This window comes from Parasteatoda tepidariorum, chromosome 2 (genome assembly GCF_043381705.1).
Source record: "Parasteatoda tepidariorum isolate YZ-2023 chromosome 2, CAS_Ptep_4.0, whole genome shotgun sequence".
Taxonomy (NCBI): domain Eukaryota; kingdom Metazoa; phylum Arthropoda; class Arachnida; order Araneae; family Theridiidae; genus Parasteatoda; species Parasteatoda tepidariorum.
Genome location: NC_092205.1, coordinates 48,105,003 through 48,128,849, shown reverse-complemented (window position 1 = coordinate 48,128,849; position 23,847 = coordinate 48,105,003). Strand labels below are relative to the sequence as shown.

General features: G+C 27.1%; 1 protein-coding gene across 1 annotated transcript in view; it reads left to right on the top strand.

Annotated features, from left to right (window-relative positions):
* LOC107437914 (Cytosolic thiouridylase subunit 1) overlaps nt 1-20,843 on the top strand; it is a 24,827-nt gene extending 3,984 nt beyond the window's left edge. The window contains exons 3-14 of the mRNA XM_016050054.3: nt 3,937-4,055; nt 6,192-6,248; nt 7,851-7,908; nt 11,008-11,085; nt 12,274-12,315; nt 12,412-12,461; nt 12,560-12,690; nt 14,411-14,469; nt 16,623-16,682; nt 17,287-17,374; nt 19,460-19,496; nt 20,683-20,843. Of these exons, the coding sequence (XP_015905540.1) occupies nt 3,937-4,055; nt 6,192-6,248; nt 7,851-7,908; nt 11,008-11,085; nt 12,274-12,315; nt 12,412-12,461; nt 12,560-12,690; nt 14,411-14,469; nt 16,623-16,682; nt 17,287-17,374; nt 19,460-19,496; nt 20,683-20,745 (842 nt within the window). The 3' untranslated portion in view covers nt 20,746-20,843. The remainder of the gene's footprint in view (nt 1-3,936; nt 4,056-6,191; nt 6,249-7,850; nt 7,909-11,007; nt 11,086-12,273; nt 12,316-12,411; nt 12,462-12,559; nt 12,691-14,410; nt 14,470-16,622; nt 16,683-17,286; nt 17,375-19,459; nt 19,497-20,682) is intronic.
* The last annotated feature ends 3,004 nt before the right edge of the window (nt 20,844-23,847 follow it).

Below are 23,847 nucleotides of genomic sequence, written 5' to 3'. Positions count from 1 at the left end.
ATTAAAGGATTTCACCATTAACACCTCATTACCATTAGTTATAGATTGTGCTGAAAATGATTTTGTGAATTAATATGTAAAACCAGTAGGGTTGTTTTTAAAAAAATATAAATTTTAGTCCATAATACATATACTCTCTTCTCTCTATATAGGCAAAGCATTTAGGTATTATATTTGAAATTAATTATTGCCACAACAAGCATTGTTGCTTCTAGTAAAATAGAAGAGAATAATTTTTAAAATTGGTCTTAGATTAAGGTCCTTGAAAATTTTGTTGAGGTCCTTGAAAAGTCCTGGAAAGTCCTTGAATTTCAATCTCATCATAGAGTGGGAACCCTGTACTTGTTTTTTTAAATTTTTCGTTTAAAATCAATTTGGCACTTTGGCGATTATAGTTGGCGTGGCAGATCATGATACAGAAATATCCCCATTCCAAAACTTTTTCAATCAAGAAAAATTGAGAGTTAATGCGTGTCTTTATATTATATTTTGCTGATATGTACTGTATTATCTGTTTTCATCCACTACAATCGCCAGAGGGTTTTTAAACGGGCTAAAATAAAAATGTATATTCAGATTTACTATTTGGTGACTAAATATAATACCCTTCAAGTTTGTCCCTTTCTGGGATGTATATAGATATGTTTTTAGTTTCTTACAGCCACTTCCTGGAACTTGGCAAAGCTTGACGTTTATTTTGGGGTAGGTATTGATATGGAAATATTCGTGGGAATATTTAGAAGATAGACAGAGTGCATAGCGGTTTTAAAAAGTGCTGAAATGTGCTTATTTTCGATTTTAGTTTTAGCCCTTAAAGGTGCTTTTTTCATTGGGTGTTTTTAAGAAGTGCTTAATTTTCCCTTTTTCAAAATGTGACTTTTCCTTTACCATGTTGATTTTTGCTTCGAATTATGCAAAAAGACACAGTTCACATTGTTCTATTCAACGTTTTCACAATTAATTCATCCCCAATCGACTATTTCGGCATATTGCCAGTCCCTAGCCAGTAAGACGCCATTTGTTTTACATGATTTTTGACAATTGTCAAAAACAATACCAAAAAGTTTTTTTTTTGACATGACAGTTAAAATGGATAAAACCCTCAATTGTCAAGAACTTTCCAACCCTGCCTAATTAATGATATTTTTTTAAAAGTACTTTAAAATATTATTTGAGTGCTTGAAAAGTGTTTAAAAGGTACTCATTTTTTGTTGAATAATTTGGCTATGCACCCTGATAGAACCATGGTGGCTCAGAGGATAAAGCTTTAGCCTTCCAATGTGGTTAACCGGGCTCAAATCCAAGCTATGGCTGGTCAATATGAATTCTGCACTTGGCTTGCACTGCTGACACTGATGACGAAAATAACGTTAGTGGTACATCATGTGTTAAGTCCCCTTGCCGTCAGGCTAACCATGGGACGTTTTCATAGCTTTCCTCTCTATTTATCACAAATGCTGGTTAATTCCATCAAAAAGTCCTCCACAAAGGATTTTGGAGCTCCCTTGTCTTCCGGATTGGGCTTTAAATTACAAAGCTACTGAGTCGAACATCTGTAGTCGTGAACTCAAAATCAGGGCAGCTTTTCAACAACAGTTATAAAATATAATAAAATAATGTAAGACATTAGATATTATGCTTTTGAAAATGTTTATAATTGTAACTATTATTCAACGCAGTAAAAACATGAATATGTAAATTATTTCAAGGTAAATACTGCAGAACCATGATTTATTATTTTATTAAATTTACGCTATTACACTGGCAATTAATAATACAATTAACCAAAATCAAATTTAATTAAAAGGATGAGATTACTTTGATTTACTCAAAAGGATTATATATTTTGCTGTTTGATTAATGTTGTCTAGTTTAGCCTTTTAGTATGAAGTTGTTTTATCAAGTATAAAACAACTCATAACATGAGTTAGTTTTAACTCATCAAATGGAAACTTTTCCCATTGAATAAACTAGTGACATACATTTTTTTCTCATTTTTTTCTTACACACTGAGAGTATAGTTCTAAGTTAAGTATACTACTTCTACGATAATATTTAAATGTGAATTTTCTTGAAACAAATTAGTTATAAAATATGTTTCATATTTTCTTTTCAATTTCAAATGTGTCCTATCTTTTGTGAAAAATTTGAAAAATGTTTTGTGGAGCACAGTTTTATAATTTTTTGCCTATAAAATTAGGAGGTGACTGGAACATTGCACATGTTGAATTTAACAGATAATCTGCAAAGGAGCTAAATAAAGACACATTAAAATGGAGGTGGTCTCTGATTGCTTCAATTGAGGCTGAATTGTTTTGAGTTAAAATATTTTTGGATGTTAGAAAACCATCTGTGATTGGCTGAAATCTTAAATTAAAAAAGTTATCTTATAAATTAACCATGTAATCATAAAGGTATCTTTATCTGGCAGAGTGTCAAAATTATAGATAGGAAGATATTCTTTTCTAGCTTCATAATGTAGTCTTTAGCTATTCTGAGTAATAAATACATTATAATGAAAATAGCTAAAAAAATGTAAGAAATAGTCATGGTTAATAATATACTTCGTAATTAAAATAATATACAGTCGTCCCCACTTAATCGCCCCTCGGATAATCGAATAACCCGCTTATACGAATAAAATTTAATGGAACCAAATCATTTTATATGAAACTAATGTTAAATTTTCCCGTTTAAATGGTTATTTGTTGTTTTTTGCCCCCGCTTAATTGCATAAAGAAGTGGTACTGAAATGAAAAAAAAAAATTTTTTTTTTGAGAAATGTTTCACCAGCTAAAATACAATTTTCCTTTTTAAGATAAGGATACAAGATGGTAATTTAATAGGGACTTCTTATTCATTAGTAGGTGTTTGGGATGAAGTTGAAAAATTAATCAAATGTTGCTGCCAATTATACATTGGAGTAAACGAAGGGTGTTTTACCCCTCTTTGACTTACTTCACTCGCACATCATTTAGTATGTGAAAAAGGGATAGAGTGATTTGTTTTTAGATTAAGACTTGTGTTCCCCTCTTGATGCATTATTAAGTTTTAAAAACTTAATACACTAGTGTAAAGAATGTTTTCTCATAAGTAGAATAATTGCTTAATCCTGTGAATAATTTTGAGTTGGTTGTAAGTTGAGAGCGAAAAGGAATGATTTAAATTAATGGGAGAAAAAAAATAAACAATGAATCTTAGGATCAATAAATTAAAAAAAAATCCCCAACTAAAATAGCGCATTAATTAGGAATTTCTCAAGTTTCAAAGATAAAAAAAAAAACAGCAGCAACATTCTGAATGTGTTTGAAAGAAATATGCACGAGGCATGAAAATTTTAGTAGAAACTAAAAGGGAAAATCTAATTTTGATAAATTGACAAATTAAGCGGGTACAAAAAACAGTCTTCAATTATAGAATTTTTTGAATGGGATCAAATAATATTTTAGTTCCAACATGATTCACTAACATTGATTTATTTTTATGTCACTTTAAATGATATTTTTTTTATGATACTAAGGCAGAAAGTTCTAATTATAATTATTTATTGATCATAAAACTGAGTTTATTTAATCAAAACGCTACACTACGCATTAAATGCCATTAAAAAGTAAAATTTCACAAAAATTCTGAATTTAAGATTGAATATAGCACTCCTCTTTTAATCGAATAACCCGCTTAATAGCATAGATTTGGCTGGAACAGATGGTAATCCTTTAAGCGGGGTTGACTGTACTTCGTAACTTCGTTTAATAATATACTTCGTAAAAAAAAAATGAAGTTATGATTTTTATACTCAGTCTTTGTTTTCCAAATTGGGACACTAATTGTTAAATAATATGCTTCGATCTTTTATTTGAGTAATATTAAGCAATTTTTTCCCTTTCAGATTTTTTGACAAATAAAGCTGATTTCTTATTTAAACTTCTTTTACAGACTCAACAGTTTTGGCATATGTAATGAAACTTTTGAACGAACGCTATGATTATGGTTTGAAACTTGTCCTCTTATCAATTGATGAAGGCATTACAGGGTATCGAGATGATTCTCTGGAGGTATGTAGCATATCAGACAAAGTTGTCCCTAAGTTTTTTTTAAGATGAACTTGTTTCTGCCCAATTGTTTAAGCTGATTGATTTGCTGATAAAGATAAAAAAAAAAAAAAAAAAAAATAAAAAAAAANAAAAAAAAAAAAAAAAAAAAAAAAAAAATTAGGCTGAAGATGTATTCTTTGCACTGAAAAAAATAATTGGAAAGTTGAGCTCTTATGTTTTTGCTATAATATTGTTCAGAAATGAAGAAAATTTCTGTTCGATTTTTATTTTGGGTGATCATGGCCTGCTGTATAGTGGAGGATGATATAGATTCAATCACTTCACAATTTTAGCAATCATAAGGAGATATTACTTGATCTCTAGAAATGTTTCTTGTTATCTGGTATAGAGTCGTTAGCTTGGTGAAAAAATCAGTCTTTTTTAAATTTTTGTTCAAAGGGACCAATACATTATTAAGTTAAATTTTTCGAGTGTAAAAATACAGTAGAACCTTGATTACTCGTTTCTCAAGGAACCGTTTGTTGGGAATGATAGGGCGATGAATGCGGGTCAATATAAGATAATTACTTGAAAAAGTACGAAAAGTAATAATGAAATATCGCACTAGTAAATTTGCAATATACAGAAAACTAATATTATTGCAAAAATATTTATAATGCCAAAGGTTGATAAATCAGCAAGTTTATTTATTTAAAAAATTTTAATTGTACAATCAAAATAACAGACTGGGTTTAGAAAAAGCTGCAAAACTTGTTTTTTTGTTCAAAATGTTGAATCCTAAATGCTAAATCCTAAACTTGTTTTTCAATGGTTAAAAAAAAGTTTTTCTCTAAAACTTTTCCTGTTTTTTTCCCAACTCTGTATTTAAATATGAAAATTGTAATAAAATTTAGTGCGGTGTGATATAATTGCTTGTTATTTATTTTAATTGTTCTTGTAAGTAATTTTCATTTTTTAAAGTATGTATATTAGTTGAAAAAAGAATGTCGGAAAAAACCTGGTTTATACCAAAAAAACCGGATTTTTTGGTTTTCCCCTAAAAAACCTGTTTTTTTTTTTTTTTTTTGCCAACCCTGTTTGAAATATATAGAGATTTAAGTTTGATAATTTTTTCTTAACAATGGAATTTAATTTTTGATATTTGTAATTTGCTGATCTTTTTCTGTAAGTTTGTGTGCATACAGAAAGTTTCTCATTATTTCAAAGGTTTTGAAGTCTTTCCCCATTGTTGGTACTAGTTGGGGTTCCATTTCACCCTCCTCATTGGTATCATTCTCCACTTCAGTATCTGCAATCATTTTTTCATCCGATATTACACCTCAACTTTGAACATTTTCGTCGACTTATGTTAAAAAATGATACTCGTGGCGTTTTTCTCCAACTGTAACAAATTCTCATTTTTCACTTCTGATGTTTACATTATAAGAATATCATTTGTAATAATGCCTACAGGAAAATGAAAGATGCGGAATGATAGATCAAGGTTTAATTGCATTTTTTGTTTACACTTTCTGTGAAAAGTTAGTCTATTTTCAAGGAATAAACTTTTTGATTTTGGTTATCCCCAGACATTGCTGTTCATTGCATTATTAATATATATTTTCTTTAAAAACATGTTAAAGCTATTTTTGAAGGCCTTTTTTTAAGAAAACATGCTATTTTTAATTTTCCAATCTTACCATCTTGTAATTTTGGTACTTGCTTAAATGTAGCACAAATATTGTAAAAATATTTCTGTTTTTGAACTATTATATGCATCACTTTTTTCACACTCACAATGTAGCAACTTCATGTTATGATTGTTTCAATTAGTATGAAATGGCTAAATTAATTTATTTTTTCAAAGATGGTCTTAGATTTAATCATGAATTGTGATATTAATATCGTAAACTAATAACAATGGCTTAGATTAGTATGTGGCTTTTGTTTCTCTCACCCTATGAAAATGATTAAATGTATAAATAAATACAATTATTATGAAAAAAAAAATTTTTTTTTTCTTTTCAAGAAACTCATTTTACAGAACTGAACATTTTCTTTCTAATTTTGACACATTATTTTTGATATAATTTTTGATAAAACATTGCTAGAACAGTATGTAATAATAATAATATTTGTATGTTATTTTTTCTGCAGAAAGTGAAAGAAAATGAGCAGGAATATGAAATACCTTTAAAAATTCTATCATATGAGGTAAATTGAATTTTCTGTAAATATTTTGCATTGCTTTTTATCTTTTAAAGTTTCATATTAATGTCAGATTATTTTCTTGTAAATATTTTTCTGACTGAAATATGTTAAGACTTATTGGCTTCAAATTGGTTTTATTTGTCATTAAACTTTTTATTGTAGCACATAGTTATTTCTAAACACTATACAAAACTTTTCGACATGAGGAAATAACATATTATCAGCATATTCTGAGTTTATTTTTTAATTAAAATAAGAGTTACCTATAGTAAAACACTTTAAGAGTTTATAGTAGACAAAGAAAAAAGCTTTGTACCAATAACAATTCTTCAGTACAATGATATCCACACTTCAATGTGAGCTTTCATTATCATTTTCTATCTTAGTTTTTTGTTTGTGGTATTTAAGTATTGTGCAGAAATTTTATACACATTTTTAATAAATTTTTTATTATATAATTTCTTTTTATTGTGAAGTATACAGTTTCTAAAATGAAAAGAAATAACTCTAATAGGCATTATAAATTTTATTGCTATACTGTGTAAGCTGAATTCTATTCATTCATTGTTTGTATCTTTTTTAAGTCGATTTGTGACTCAAAAATAGATTCTTTTTTTTGTGTATTTAGTGTAAAAGTCAACTCCTGACTTTATACATGCTTAAAATAAATTTAAATGTTTAATATACAAAAAATTAGAATAATAGCAGAGCTAAACTACCTTTGGTTTAAAAAAAAATTTAATAAGAATGGAACACTGAACTAATAAAGAAAAGGTATTATTAACTTATTTATGTTGACTATGAATTATGACTATGAAAATATGAAGCTTCCACAATATGAGGAGAGAAAAGAAATGAATGTGTTGTTGTGAGTAAGAGTAATGCATTAATAATATAAATGGTTAGGGACTTCAGAAAATGTTGAAAAAATAAATTTAATGAAGGTGGCATTGATTGATAGCAGCCTTCATATTTTATTCAATATGGGTGCATGATCTTAAGAACTAAAGTAAAACCTTTTCAATAACACTTTTAAAAGCCTTTAAAATAAATGCACTTTTTCTTATATTTTTATTTATCATATAGAGCAGTGATGCTCAAACTATAAACTGCACCAAAAATATGACACATCATACATCAGATCTACTACAATTAATTTTAATTAAATGCATTTTAAAATGATTTAAATAAATCTCAGAAAATAATTACCAACATCCATATTCTTTCTTATGATTTCTGAACATGTCAATATGAGACTCGTTTTACAGGCACCATTAAAATTGAGTGATACAACATTTACGACGGGGGGAAAAATGGCTGTTAAAGTGAAGCTAAAGAAAAAAATTTAATTTTAATTCAAAACATATATTTTTATTTCTTTTTATTAAATTTCTAAATGTGATTTTTTTTAAATAAATTAAATTATGGTTAAAAAGTAACATTTATATCTGTTTACTTCTAAAATGTACGCTCATAAACAATGTGCTTGATAATGGCGTTCAAAACTTTTTATTTTTTTTTATTTCAGTATTTGTGCTGCTTATTTTTATTTTTAGGATTATTATTTATTATTTTTATTAATATATCATTCACAATTTCTTTTAGGATCTCTATGGATGGACCATGGATAAAATTGTGGAACAAGTAGGCTTGAAAAATAATTGTAATTTCTTCTTTAATTTTTTAATGACTTTATGATTTTATTTTTTAATATTTAAATAGTTTTGCTGTTACTAGTATGTATTATCTTTTATAATTTCAAAATGGACTTTAAAAATTAGCTTGTAAGGGTTTAGTTTTTATTTTGAATCTCAGATATTTTTTTAAGTAAAAAAATTGCTTTGACAATTTATTTTAAATTTAAGAAAAAGTTTTAAAAACTTTTTGATTGCTTAAATTTTTCTTATGTTTTGTATTTATTATACTACTTTGAAGTTGTCAATTATGAATTTTACTTTTTTCTTTTGTTATATTGAATACCTGTATTTGGAGCACTTTCTACTAATATTTATAATAATTGTATTTTTATTTATGATACTTTTTTATTGTCTTGTAATTATGAATATAAATTTATACAACTTGTAAATTTCAATTTATCCATAACCTTGCTTGATTAATTTTTTCAGGTTGTAAGTTTATTGTAATTAATTCCCATACTGTCAAGTTTTATTTATTTACTATTGTTTTCTTTGATTAAAAAGTTTACAAGTCAACAAAGAAGCATAATATTTTTTTCTTGAATATTTTAAATTTTGAAAAAAATTATTTTGCTATGTCAGGAAAATTTTTTAATAAATTTTTTAATAAATATTTTAAATATTGGTTGCATACAAGTAAGATATTCAAAATTGTAAATTGTGTTTAATATAAAAAACTGCGAATTAAATTGTAAGTACATGCTTTTTCTTTTAAATAATATGTTGATTCCTTCCATTGTTCTTAAATTGTTAGTTAAGCTAACTTAAAAGTAATTTTTATGAAGTGTGCAGAGAATTATTGAGTCACAGGTAGAAAATATTGAATTATTTTTAATTGAATTTTATAAGAGTGTTAGTAAAAGTAAATTCAATTTCATGCAAGAAAGGGAGATTTTAACAGTCTTTTTCGGTTTTGAAACATTAACTCTTCATTTATAGAAATTGTTTTCTCATAAATTTATTGAGTTGAAATGTTGGTGAAAGTTAACCCAAACAAAATCAAAATGTTGGTTCAGTATACATTATGGGCAATGGACCTAGAGATGTCATTGAAAGCTTCACAGATTCCATGAAATACATTATTCATTATTAATTCTTATTTTTTGTGAGGTATATTTTCCAAAAAACTAACTTATTCCCATTTAAAAATTTGCTTAACCACTTTTGCTATTGCTAACATTTTGGTGAAATGTTTTTATTATTTTTTATTAATTCAGGACTGCTACTACTGTGTCTTGATTACTGCAATTAATTTACTTTGTAATTTTTTTAAAAGTTTATTTTATTTTAATAATTACAGTTTGAAATAGTTTCTGTGATTAGCTCAGAAGCCGTACATGTTTTTTAATGAAGACTCCTTTATTTTAAAACTATCCCCTTTTTACCCGTATATTCTCAAATTTCTCCTTTTTGCTAAAGAAATTTTTTTAAAAATTAAATTTTGATGATAAAATATCCGCCTGATGGCAAAAATACTTCTCTTATTCCTCAACAGATAGTGCTAGTGCCAGTACTGCAGTATGTTGAGTGTTAATAGTTTAAGCAATTATAAATAATGGTTTAAAAAAATCTTCTTTTGGTTAAGATTTATAGTCATAGTTTTTACATTGCTGAATGTAAGCGCTTATCTAATTTCCAATTTTGAATTTCTCATTTTGACTTACTTGATCATGCATGATGTATCAAAACTTTACTCGTAGCCTAAATAATGTCGCTAGTGAAATCCCTGTTATTTTATTTTGCCAATGTTGACAAGTATGATAAGCTGATCGATCTAGAGTACTGTTAACGAAAATTAAAGAATTAAAAATTTTTGAATTTTCTCAATCATGCTCACTATTAAGTTCTCAGCACTCAATTTTCTACTTTACATAAGGCACACCTTTCAAATTAAGTAACAGCTTTTTCCAATTAAAGTGATTTTTTATGTCACTGCAATTTGTAAAAATCAATAAAAATTTTCCTAAAAAATACGCTTAACTGTTTTAGATTTTAAAGTGATTTAGATAAATATCTAGATTTAGTTCTGAGTCTGCTTTTCGAGTCAGAGAATGCTAGGCAATAACCATGTTAGATGAACATAAATTATGGACCTTTGAATGGAAAATCTTAAGAAGAGTATTTGGTGAAGTCCATGAGAATAATGGCTGCAAATCCTTGTTTAACTTTAAAATTTATCAAAAGTAGAAGTAACCTGATATTGTTAAAGTCATAAAATGTAATAGACTACAACGACTCGGACATCTATTCCGATCTGATAATACAAACCCTGTAAAAAAACTCACTTTTACTAATCCCATGGAAAAAAGTAAATGAGGAAGGCCCCTGATTCGGTGGTTTGACTTAGTACTGGCAGACTTTTGTATAAGAAATGAAGGAAAATGGAAGAATTGTTGTGGATAGGACAATATGGCCATAACTACTTGGGGCAGCTTTGATCTGTAATAAGCTGTAGAGCCTCTCAGATGAAGCTTTAAACATATGTGAGTCTCTATTCCTGCTGATTGTCTATGACTGTAATTATGTTATGTGTTCTCTAAATTCTCTGTAAACTCTTCACTAAGGCGATAGTCTCCTTCTAACCGTGAAGTGTGACCTGTAATGCATTTTCTACATACTGAGATTGCAGTGGTTTGAAAGTTGTTAAGCAAGACATCAATATTCATCATACAGGTGGTCAGGAAAGAAAGGGATTGTCAACTAATGACCTTGTTCATGAACTGGACTGGAGATCAAGACAAATTTTAGACTTCCTCTTGCACGAAATGCTGGTTAAAAGGACATCATTTTGGTACAGATAATAAGCTGCAGACCAGCTAAGGACTTGACTTAAAACATAACGGCTGCATTCTAAGACAATGCTGCTAGAAATTGACATCATTCTATATGATAAATGTCTAAATTAGCAATAATGATATAGAAAAATAGCTGCAAGGTGTAATAAAATGTTACAAATGAAACATTTTTCATTTTCAATATGCTTTTCATCACACAGTCAATCTAACCTTAAAAAAGATAGATATTGTAATTTAGAACAATATAATGAAAATTATGAATCATTCTAGGTACATTTTGTGGAGTTTTTAGAAGACAAGCTCTTGACAGAGGTGCTGCACTTTTGGGAGTAAACAAGTTAGTTACTGGTAAGTTCTTAACATTATTAATTTTTCAGTATCAATTCCTTTAGCATGGTTCTGTTCATGGAAACTCAGTTTAGAGCATTTATATTTTAATTAAATTAAACAACTCTTAAAGCAGCTAATTTTAAAAAATTGAAATTTTTGTTTATGATAACTCTAGTCATGTGAGATTATTACTCCAATTGCTTCCAACTCTTGTGTTTTGGTGTATAAATTTTTTTAAAGCCGTTTCAGGAAAAGAAATACTGTTCTCATGGAATAAAAATTCAGTTCATTTAAGAAATCTTAATGCTCATCAACTATTTTCTAAAAACTTTATTTGATATATAGGCTAACTCTATTTTTATTTATTTTGAAGTATAAATCTTTAAAGCATAATGTGTTTTATTAATTTTACAATACATGACTGTGTGAACATAAAAGTGTTACTAATCCAATTTTTTTAATTAGTTGGTTTGTTTTATTTAAAAGAATCTTCTGATCATGAAATATATTTATTCATAATTAAAACATTAAGTTCATAAGTAAAACTTTCATAAAATATATTTATTCATTTATTTTAAATACTTTTCTAAACATTAATACTTTATATTTCTAATATTTAATATATTAGAAACATTAATATTTCTAAGCGAAATCCTTTATTCTAAACATTTTTAATTCAAATTATTTTTCAATAATTTAAGCTTATCTTTTTTTAAGGTAGCCAAATATTAGTGTGTAGATTTTATAGAATTCTTTTTTCAGATCTAAAATTTAGGCTCATAGTTAAATAATTACAGATTATAAGTGACTAATTATAAAATTAAAGTTAAAGGAATAGTTTTTAAACAGCATTTTGATAAAAGATGTTCAAAGGGGAAACTTTTAATGTAGATTATAATTTGTTTTTTTATTCATAATAAGTCATTAATAGCTGTACCGATATAGTTGAATGATGAAGTATATTTCAACCATTTATTTTTTAATCTGATGGGTCTTGAGTTACTACCATTTTAAACAGTTTGTGCCCTTTTTAATGAATAAACCCATAACTCAAACAGAGTTACTTTTTTCTGGAGAATGTGAATCTGCAATAAAGCTAGAGGTACAAATTTAAAATGCAAAGATATTTGAATATTTCCAAACTTTTTTACAACCTGTATATGATTCTGAATTACTGATATTTATATATATTTTTGTAATATCTAGGGCATAATGCAGATGATATTGCTGAAACAGTTTTAATGAATGGTGAGAGGAAACATGTTTAATACACTATATATTTATGAAAATTTTTTATGTAACTCTTTGTTTCATACATGTTCACATCTCTTTTTTTCCCTGCAGTTTTAAGAGGTGATGTTGCAAGGCTTCAGAGATGCACCAATATCACAACAGTAAGCATATTGTTCCAGTAAGCCTATTATTTAAAACACTATGTTCATTACCTTTTCATACTTTATTGTTCTTTAAATTTTCTTCTTTTTTTATTTAGGATGCTGAGGGATTAATACCTAGATGTAAACCCTTTAAATATACTTATGAGAAAGAGATAGTTTTATATGCTAAACACAAACCCTTGAATTATTTCACAACTGAGTGCATATATTCACCCAATGCTTATAGGTATGATATTTTAGATCATTTTAGTGGCCCCCAAATACCATATTTTATTCTGAATAATTCATTGGTTTTATCTGATAAATTATATTTTTTGATTTTATTCATGAAAAAAATCTTTGAATGTAAGGTTGTTATTGTCATTAACAATTGATAACTAATGTTGATAATGCTTTAATATATAATGATATTTTCTTATTTTAAATCATTTGATGTCTATTATTTTATTTGTCTATAATTTGATTATTTTAAATAATAATCTGTTACATAATATTTGCTCAACTCTATGAAACTTCTAGTCCTTGACTAGGTTTTTATTTTTATTTTATTAACTACTTCACATTAATAATTATCTGCTATCTTTATATTTCTAACAAGTTTAATGTAGTTTAGGTTGGCTTTCTCGAACTATTGTAGAAATTACGTTTATATATTCAGTTTTTTCCTTTCAAAATTTACTTCTTTATTTTTGAATTTAATCATTTTTAAACTCACTTTAATGAGAAGAAATTTTAAGGAATATATTTTTTTTACATATCTGTTTTTCATTGTTTTGAATCGTATGTGATACTTATTGTAAGTTAAATGTTTGCTTCAAAAATATTGTGGCTTCTAAAAATTCTTTAGGAGTAATATCGCTGTTAACTTTTTTTCTTTATTTAAAGATGATATTCTTATGTTTATATACAGTCTACATACATTTAAATTTTCACTCTAATTTTGTATAGATGTTTAATATGAATGCTTTTTTTTTTTGGATAGAGATTTAAGATACTTCCTTTATTATATCATGTTTAACAGCTAATAGCTTTAATATGTAGATTTATAAAAATTATTTTCCAGTTCTTAACATGATCTCTGCAGATTTCATGCTAGTGCTTGTTAGTCACTAAAGTAGGAGGATGAATATCTGGTTAGCACACTATTCTTCCAAATTCTTAAAAACAGAAAGTTGGTTGCATTACTATATTATTTTCACTGGCATCTTTCTATAGAACTTTGCATTCAAATTAATTACAAAAGTATGAATCTAGTTTAATTTAAAAACAGTTGATATGTTCAAAAATAAGAATTACTTTCAGCAAGTATCAAAGCCTAACATTTGAAGTGGAAAAAAAATACTGATTTAAAAGGGCTTTTAAATATTTTGTCGAAAACTTACTTCTTCTGAAAGCATTTTAGAAATAATTTTAAATTTTTTTTTCTTGATTGCATTACTAGTTATTGAGTGAACCAGTATTTGAAAATTTTACACCTTATGCCCCGTAAGTCTTACAGGGTTGCTTTTTAGATATTTACCTTAAATTAAATCTGAAATTAAATTTTGGTTTACTTATTTAATTCTCTACTTATCATGATTAGAATTCTATAGTGTAAAGACACATTTTTTATGTTTTTCAAATTTTTTATTTGATGCGAGTAGTAAATAATTGTAAGTATGTAGCTGATGACTAAATTCATTTTAAAAGATGCTAATTTGATTATTATTATTGTATTAAAAATTTATAAACTTATTTTAAAATAGAATGTTTCTATTATTTTTAAATATATTTTGCTTGCAAGATCTAAAACACTTTTAACTTACATTCATTTTTTTATTTGTTTGTATTTTTACAAATGGGTATTTCTTTTGAGTCTTGTAATTTTTTAAAAAAAATTTCTTTTTTTTTCTCAATGAAATTTTGCATAATCAGTTAGTAATAATCATGATTGTTTTTATTTTTAGGGGGCATTTTAGGCAATACTTAAAAGATTTAGAAAGAATATCCCCTCCAATAATTCTTGGTATGTGAAGAGTTACATATGTATACTATTTGTTGTTTTCTTTGAAGAAGTTAATAGTCTCTTTTGTTATAAAAATCAAAATGATCCAAGCAAAATTTTTAATTATTGTATGATGTTGCTTTGCATCAACTATTCTATATTCAGATAGAAAAATATTGACCTTAAAATGACTCTTTACTTTCATAATGCATATAAAAGCTGAGAGATAATCAATCTATGTTATTTCAGAAAATGTGTTTTTGGTAGTTTTTATCGTAATTTTTACTCTACTACTATAAATTGACTATAATTATATTACTAACTGTAAATTTAGACATAGTACAAGTATCCGTCTATTTTATATAAAATAAAAAGCATTGTCACTACAGCCTGTTATAGGCTAAGTTCAAGAAGTTCAGAAGATTTAGACTCCACAATTTCTTGATCCTATGCATAATGGTCATTATGCAGTCTAAACAGTACTTTACGCAACTCGTCTTTAATTTTTTGATGAGCTGGTACCCACCATTCTGAAGGTTGAGAAATTCGAATCGCAATCGCGGATAGAACATTAAACCTTCTTAATGACAGCTCAGTGCCTCAATTAACATACCATAGCAGTTCATATAAATTTAATTGTGTCAAAATTCCTGCAAGTAATTCCTAATAATCTAAATCTTTATTTGAAGAATGTTGTTATTAGATTAGGTTTTTTAATCTTGTTTGAAAATAGCTTGGGTTTTTTTTTTGTTTGTTTAATTTTGTTATGATTTGTTTAAATAACGGTTATTTACTGTTTAATTGCTATAAACTTTTTCAATTCCACAAAGTTCTCAAAAATAATTATTATTTTCTCAAAGACAGTTTACAGACTTTTTGATTTATCCCAGTGGTGCTCCAAAATAATTATTTATCAGAATAATTTGTTAATTCAATTTCAAATCTGACTTTCTTAACGAAAGTTATTGCTTTCTCTGAAAAACTAATTGTAGTTGGGGAAAAAAGAAAATTTTTTAATCATGTTTTTTGCTAAGAAATTATTTATGTTGTGTTAAACAAATTCTAATTACAATTTCAATTCGAGTAAGTTATTAAAGCAATTGTTTCAACAATAATTGAATTATTCCAAAACCAATGAACTTATTCATACCTTATTAAAACATAAAACACTAAAGACAGTCATAACAGAAGTTTTTTTAAGTATATGTTCTAGCTGTTATCATACTGTTATAAATCTGTATTACAAAAATAAACCTTAGTTTTAGAATACCTCATAACTGAAAATAAAACAAAAAAAGAAAAAAAAAAACAGTTGTACATTCTTTTGAGGAAATAACATAGGAGGAAAAATGTTTTTTATCACCCTTTCTTAAAGTAAGGATTATTTAATTTCATATGTCATACTATTTGTGTTTCCCTTAGTTGAGTTGAGTTACATAGTTATTTTCTGTTATCATCACCGGAAATCTTAGGTAATCACATAATATAGTGACTAATTATGTTACGATGCTTTTAAAATATGTCATGTTTTATATTGCTGGTTGTTTCAATGTAAATATCAAGGTTATAGTCTTAATTTCTTTAAAAAGTATCATAGTTAAAAATCCTCTCACAGAAATTTTTAATACACAAAGTTGACACAATTGTCAAAAAGATTAGATCTTAAGATCTTACATAAGATAAGAATCTTAATACCTAGAATTTGTATCTAGATCTTAATACCTAGTTTAACTGATACTGTAACAAATTCAAATGTCCTAATGTCCTCCCTAATTCAAATTCTCTGTCAACCATATTCCCTTAAGTTGAGATGCATTTAATTGGTATTTAATGTTAGTGACACTTAAAACATGAAGTCTTTTACAATTACATAAAATATTGATAAAATATTTTAAGATACTTTTAAAATATATCATATATTTTACTGCTGGTTGTGTAAAGGTAAATAATAGCTGTTAGTTCAGTTCTATTCTCAATTTCTTGAAAAAGGGAAGTTAAAACTATTCTCACAGAAAATTTTACAATGATATTAAGATCTAATGAACTGGTATTGAAACACATTTTACTTTTATGAAATGAAGAAATGCAATTTTTACTGTCTAAATTTTTGTTTATACCACTCATTAAAAATATGTGAAATTTCTTTGCTTTTAATATTTTTTCCATTTTTGCAGATATTCTTCATTCTGGTGAATGTATGCGACTGAAAGAAGAAATAAAATTGCCAACTCAAGGTAATTTAAAAATTTATTTAAATGTTCTCATTAACTTGTAAATTTGTTACCTTTCTTGATTTGCTTCAAAAATTTCACTTCAGTTTATATTTCATACTGTTAATAAAGTATGAAATATATGAAACATTTTGAATATGTAAGGAAGGTAGATTTTTGAGACATTTTCTTGTGGTTTCATTTCTTTTGCTCTCACTATTAAAAAAAAGTAAACCTAAGATCTAAATTGTATAAAACTCTTATTGTATTTTCCTGAGTAATATGCCTCATTTTTGAAATTTTTTATTATCATCATTTACTTGGTATAAGTTTTTATTTCAATTTTATTCATCAATTAGGATTTTATTCACTTCTAAACAAAGTTAAAAGCTCTAAGTTAAAAAAATGCATTTAGCTCCCTCTGTTGTTGAAATTATTTAATATAAATTTCTACAGTGTTTTAATTATTTTTATTTTTTAATGTTTTTTTTTCACATCGATTCAATTTTTATTTCTTGTAACATTTAATACATAATAATATTTATTTCTTAAAATTTTTAAAAATGAAAAATATGTATTTTATTTATTTTTTGTGCCCATGAAGACTTAAATTGTAAATCTCTTACAGGTTTATGTAAAAAATGTGGATACATTTCAAGTCAAGCAGTGTGTAAAGCATGTGTCATGCTTGAAGGCTTAAATACTGGAATACCAGGGTATGCCTTTTAAGCTTTAATCATCTATAAATATTTTTATTTCTTTAGATAATATTAAATATCTGGTTTTCTTTCTGTTTGTTGTTTCTGTTTCTAAGTAATCCAAAGAAAGTAAAAAATAGTTATATAACAAGAAATAATTATTAATTTTATTTTGTTTAACTATTTGATGATTTAATATTTTTATGTATTGTATTGGTGGAGGTTCACGTCCCGTGCCACAGGTCCTGGGTTCGATCCTCGGGCCGAGCAAGGTTGACTCAGCCTTTCATCCCTTCAGTGGGTCGATAAATGAGTACCAAGCATGCTTGGGAACTAAACACTGGGGGTTTCGTTCGACTGACCTCCTAACCGGAGCATCTGCTCCTGCACCCCAGAGCCCAAGCTCAAGAAACATGAGATGAGCACAGTAGGCCTTGGCCCTCTATGGGCTGTCGCGCCACTGAGTTTAGTAGTAGTTTAGTTTAGTATATATTGTATAGGGAAAGTGGGATTGGGTGTCTAAGATTGAAAAGCTTGTTGGAGCTAAACTGTTCAACCTAGAAACTGTCAAATTTAATCACAATATTAATTGATTAGTTGTGTTCAATACATCATTTTGGAAAAGTCATTGATGTACTATTCTTTTTACAAATTATTTTTTCTAGAGAAAGTCAAATCACTAACTCTTACCCACTAGAGAGGTAAGACTGGGTACTCAATGAAATACTTAGGAATACTAGAACTTCAGTGAAAAAGTTGCAGACTTTTCTATTTTTTATTGCCATTTAAAATAATTATGCATGTAATTTACATGCAATGTATTCAAGGTCGTGCTCAAGAAGGGGAGAAAGGGGGACAATTGCTTTAAGGCTCCGGGGAAGTTGAGGGCCAGACAGAAATTCCTTACAGAAATTATAGTGCTTATTAATTAGTTTTTTTTTGCTTATTAATTAGTTTTTTTAAAAGTAAATTGCAGAGAAATTTTTTATAACTATATTAAAATGGCTATTTTGTATAAAGGGTCTTCAAACATTTTACAAAATATGAAAATTAGGCATTTTGTGCTGCGAGAAATAGACCTGCAATAAATTTTGTCTTGTGGTCATAAAACATCCATTCAGCCTTGGATGTAGTTATCTCCTTCCTCTGCTGCACTGCAACTTTTGTGGGCCTAAAATAGGCATATGTCTAAGGGGGACATGATTAGGTTGTACCTTGAGAGCAGAGGTTATCAAAACGGAATAGAACAGTGCTGAAATTAGACTAAATCCTTATTGTTTGTTAGAGTTTAAATCTTTCGTAAACATATAAAAAACTGGACTGCACAAAACACAAGGATACTTGTGTATTGTGCAATCCACAAGTGTAATACACAATAATACACAAGGATAGCTTAAAAAATAAGTTGACATAGTAAAACAAACATATCTACACAGATGTCAAAAATTCATCAACAGCATTGCACCAATGTAGTAGCTTCTTCTTCTTTACTAGTAAAGTGTAATTCGGAGTTTATCCACTAAAAAATAAACTAAAGTACACACAATCAAGGCACTCGGTCCCACCCGTCTACCCACTCTTATCCCACTCTCCCATATATTTGGCTTGATTTGAAATAGGAGGATGGGAATATGTGCAATTAAAAAAATTTTGCTTAAACAAAGTAACTGAGCAATGTTAAAAAAAAAAGAAAAGAAAAATAACTTTTTAGGTTGACTGGAATAAACCTTGATTTAGACTGGAATATATTTATTTCCTCACATGCTGCTATTTTTTCAAATCATTGAGAAAAATGCTTATCTTTCCTATATAAACAGAAAAGAATACAAAAAAGAAAATTTATTTGTGGTAATCTAGTAACAGTTTTCTTTTGTAATTAAGTATGAAAATTAATGTATGAAATAGAATGTTAATACTTTTATAATTTCTTTTGCACTATTTTATTATCTTATTTTCTGATTTATTCTGTAAATGTTAATACTTTTATAAGTTGTTTTGCTCTATTCCATTTTTTTATTATCTTATTTCTGTTTATATATTTTAAGTTATTAAAATAGGCATATGCCTATTATTTTATTTACATAATTTTTTTTATTATTTTAGGCTAGGTGTAAAAAAGAGCAGTAAAGTGAAAAATAAGGTAATATACTTAGTGAGCAACTGAATATTAATTATTTACCTAGAAAGTGTTTCTGTTTATATATACTTTTAGTACACAAAGTAATTTTGTATTTTGGTATAGATTCTTTTGCTATAGTAGTTTATTTAAAATATTTTTTGAATAAATTAAGAAAAATATTACTTTTCCAATCATTTATTTTAAAAAAAAAATCAAATAGATGTCTGTAGATAAAACAAGAAAGTCAGTTGTGTTGAACACATTATTTTATTACATTAAACACCAAATTTTTTAGAACTATATATTTAAAACAATAACATAAAAAAAAGTTGTTATCTAATTTGGAATTTCTTGACAAAGTGATTTAAATAAACATGTTGGTGCAGAACAGGCAGTTTTGACTGATAAATTCTTAATTGATTGTCTCTCTTTTATTACAGATTGTAAAATTTTGATAAAAAAAATTTTCTTTTTATAAATTCTTTAATTTTTTAAAGATTTTTATTTCTATCTATTTGTTAAAAATGATTTTTTAATCATTTTTAGTTTTTAGAACCAAGAAATATGAACATACAAATATGTGCTTCCTTTGCAAACTTTGAACTATGTGTTCATGTAATGTGAAAGAAGATTGATGAAATGTATTTTGTTAATAAAAATTTAAGGATACAGATATGGGAAATATGAACTAAATATTACTATATTTTATAATAAAAATTATTAATATTATCCTTTTATATGTAATAATTTTTTAATACTCATTAAGTTTGATAATACTTTCTAAGTTTGATAATAATCTGTTAGCGAGCCAAATTATTTTATTTTTGACAAAAAGAGTTAAAATTTATAGACACAAGAGTTAAAAATTATGAAAGGGCAAAATTATTGATGGTATTATTTTTCCCATTTTTCTTACATTATTTTATATTGTAATATTTTACATTCTTCTAAATGCTATAAGTGACAGTTATTTTTTTAATTTTAGTATAATTTTATAAAAAATTAATTATTTTTTTAATGAGGTATTAATTTAATTTTATATTATGAAAAATAAGAGCGTTTGATGTTTTGAGTAGATATTGTATAATTGAAACTTTTATTTTATATAATAATGTTTAGAATAATTTTGAAGTTATTTATTTATTACAGCATTTATGATGGTTTCTATTTCTTTACAGTTTATTATTATTAGATTTTTTTTTTATAGATTAATGATATTTCATCTAAATGTAATTCAGGAGGATGTGGAAGTTCCCAATGCAGTTCCTAATATTTCTAAATAAGGTCAAAGAGAATTTCTTTATTAATTTGTAAATAATTACAATGTAAATAAATATTTTTAATAAACAATTCTTTTATTTTATTGAAGTTATGTGATTGTTGTTTCCATTAAAAAATGTAGACACAATTCTGATTAAGTTTTATTTAAAACATTTTTCAAATAAGTTTTTTCAAAATTTGTCGTTTTTTTGTGTAATTTTACTTAATTTAATAATATAATAATTACTTATACTTGTGATAGATTATATAAATTCCATAAATAACTTTTTGAATATAATGATATTTTTACAAAATTTAATCACATCAAACAGCAAAATTTAATAACAGATAATACCTCTTATTTTTTTAAATTTCAGACCTAATTTTTTTTTTATTGGCTTCAATATTAAGGGTAAAAAGAACAATACAGTCAAACCCCGCTATAGTGAACACGGTTTATAGTGAACTCCCGGATATAGTGAACGAAATGTTTGGTCCCGTGCCTTGCTATACACGTATAATGTTATTTTTTGTGGATATAGTGAACCAAAAAAGTGAGGAAGTTGGATATAATGAACTTTTTTCTGTCTGCGACTGATTTTTTTCTTCATTTTTTTGGTAATAATTTTGAAGTTTCTACTTCAAAATAAATACCTATACCAATTTTCAAAACCATATATAGAGGGGAATGTAGCAATAAGTATTTTTTATCTCACTTTCCCATCCCTAAACAAACCAAGCAGATGTTTACCGATGTTATTATGTAAGACGATGCACCTGTAAGGTGTCAGTGGGATCAATATGCATTTTCTGTCAGAGGGAAAGAGTCGATATTGGTCAAAAGGCTGGACACTAATATGTGTTGATAAGGCCCTCGTTTTACTCCTTTTTCAGTTCAGTTTAAAAAAAGCCTGCAAATAAGTTTCTCAAATTTAACTAATGTGACCAGTAAATGTAAGACGATCTTCATTGATGATAAAATGGGCATAATCAGAAAAATTGAAAATGGATGCAATCCAACTGATATTTGCAGAGAATATAAACTATCCAAATCTGCAGTTTGTAACACATGGAAAAATAGGTAGTTAATAATTTCTGCTCAGGAAAGAAAATTTAGTAGCCAGAAAAAGTTGAGAAAAGCAGATCACAAGGATGTTGAACAAGCATTACTGAAGTGGTCCAGCATTAGAAGAAGCTACAATCTTCCAGTATCTAAACAAATGTCGATGAATTTGCTAAGCAATTTCATGAGACAACTTTTAAATGCTAAAATGGCAGATTAGACCGGTTTAAAAAGCGGAATAACAGAAATTCAGGAAAAATTATCTGAGAGTCGGGAAGTGTTTCCATATCTGATGTTGAGCATNTTTTTTTTTTTTTTTTTTTTGTACGTAAGACGAAGAGTAATAAAAAAATAACACATGTTTTGCTACTAGATACTATTTTTCGGTCATTTATTTGGATAATGTGTAATAAAAAGGAGGAGTTGAGGAACCATTAGTTTAATTGCCTGAGTAACGGATATAGTGAACTCCCGGTTATAGTGAACCGAAATGTCGGTCCCTTGAAGGTTCACTATAGCGGGATTTGACTGTATTTCCATCGAAGCTGATTAATTATTGTATTATCTAATTTCTTCTTTTTTTTCAGTTACTTTAAAATTTTTAAATCTGCTTTAAATTCAAAAAGTTGACTAAATGAATCTAATCGAACACAATGCATTTTATTAAGTAAAGAAATAAATATGTTGCACAAGTTTTATGCAAAGGGGTACTGGAACAATTGAGTCAAAAATAAAAATTAACTTCCGTAAACAATTGCTCCACCAGACTGGTTTTTATCACCTTGCTGTGGTTGATGAGCTTGCATGTGTCTAAGCTGCACTGCCGGCGGTAACTTAGTTGCTGGAACCTCCCAAATCTGACTGATAGTTGGTGAGGTATCAGACAAAGAGTAACATCGTGGTCCTCCTGGTAGGTGGTTAAGTATACGGGTAAAAACCTCATCCTGTAAAACATCCTCTGTTGCGAAATTTAAAGAATCAAAAACTAGACTGTATTTTGGGGGCTAAAAAGGAACAACTGAAACATCAATACGATTCCCACAATTCTTGGTTTAGATGGTTAAAAGAATATTTGTTAGAACTGAAAAGCTATCATATGAAGTTAGAAACACAACAGTTGCTTAAGCTAAAAGAACGCGTTGTAGTACTTCTCCAGGAAGACCTTCATCCTCGCAAATGTGGAAAAAGCTCTTGTTTTCAAATTAATACTTGGGCGAGATGGAGTCAGCTGTCCATTTGAGGTGCGGAGACTATATCTTGTCATGTCCTATCCTATACAACTGGTTATTCTCTTGGAGATAGACCAGGACGCTAATTTACAATGCCGCTGTGTTTTAAGGACTTTCTCTCTTTCATTGGAAATTTGCCTGGTAAATGTAGTTGGTCCCAATTGTAATTCCAGCTTTCATTTCTTTTAAAATTTGTTACTTGAACTGTAAAAATGCCAAGAATTAAGATTTTTTTTTTAAATTCGCGATCGCAACGAACTATAGGGGGCGTTGTTGTATGAGACGGATACCTGCGATTTCCATATGAACAGTGATTCAGTTACTCTAGAGAGGTCTTTAATGTAGCACGTAGCATTGCAATGTTCCTTCTCTATTGTGGCTAATTAAATTTAAAAAAGAAAAATATTTGGTATTCTTTCTTATGCAAACGAAAACAAAATGGTATCTCTTTTTATTAGAGAAAGAATATCCATCGGAAAAATATTTGTACATTAACAGAAAAAAATATGTATATTCTTATAAGAGTTAAAACCTAATGCCCGAGAAATAGTTTCACTAAATTTAATGATATATCATGAAAGGCCCATTTAAACTTTATATTCTATAGTTTTAAGAATCATATTACTACTTCAAAAATTAAAATGAACAAAAAGTATACATAAGCCTTATAATTTTATGAAATTTAATTTTGTAAAAAAAGTTTTTTGACAAAAATTTTTATCAAAAAATTTCAAGTTTCAATAAAAAACATTATTTAGAAACTAAGAAAAGTAAAATAAAGAATGCTGACGAAACAAAAACAAAAAAACAATTCTTTTTT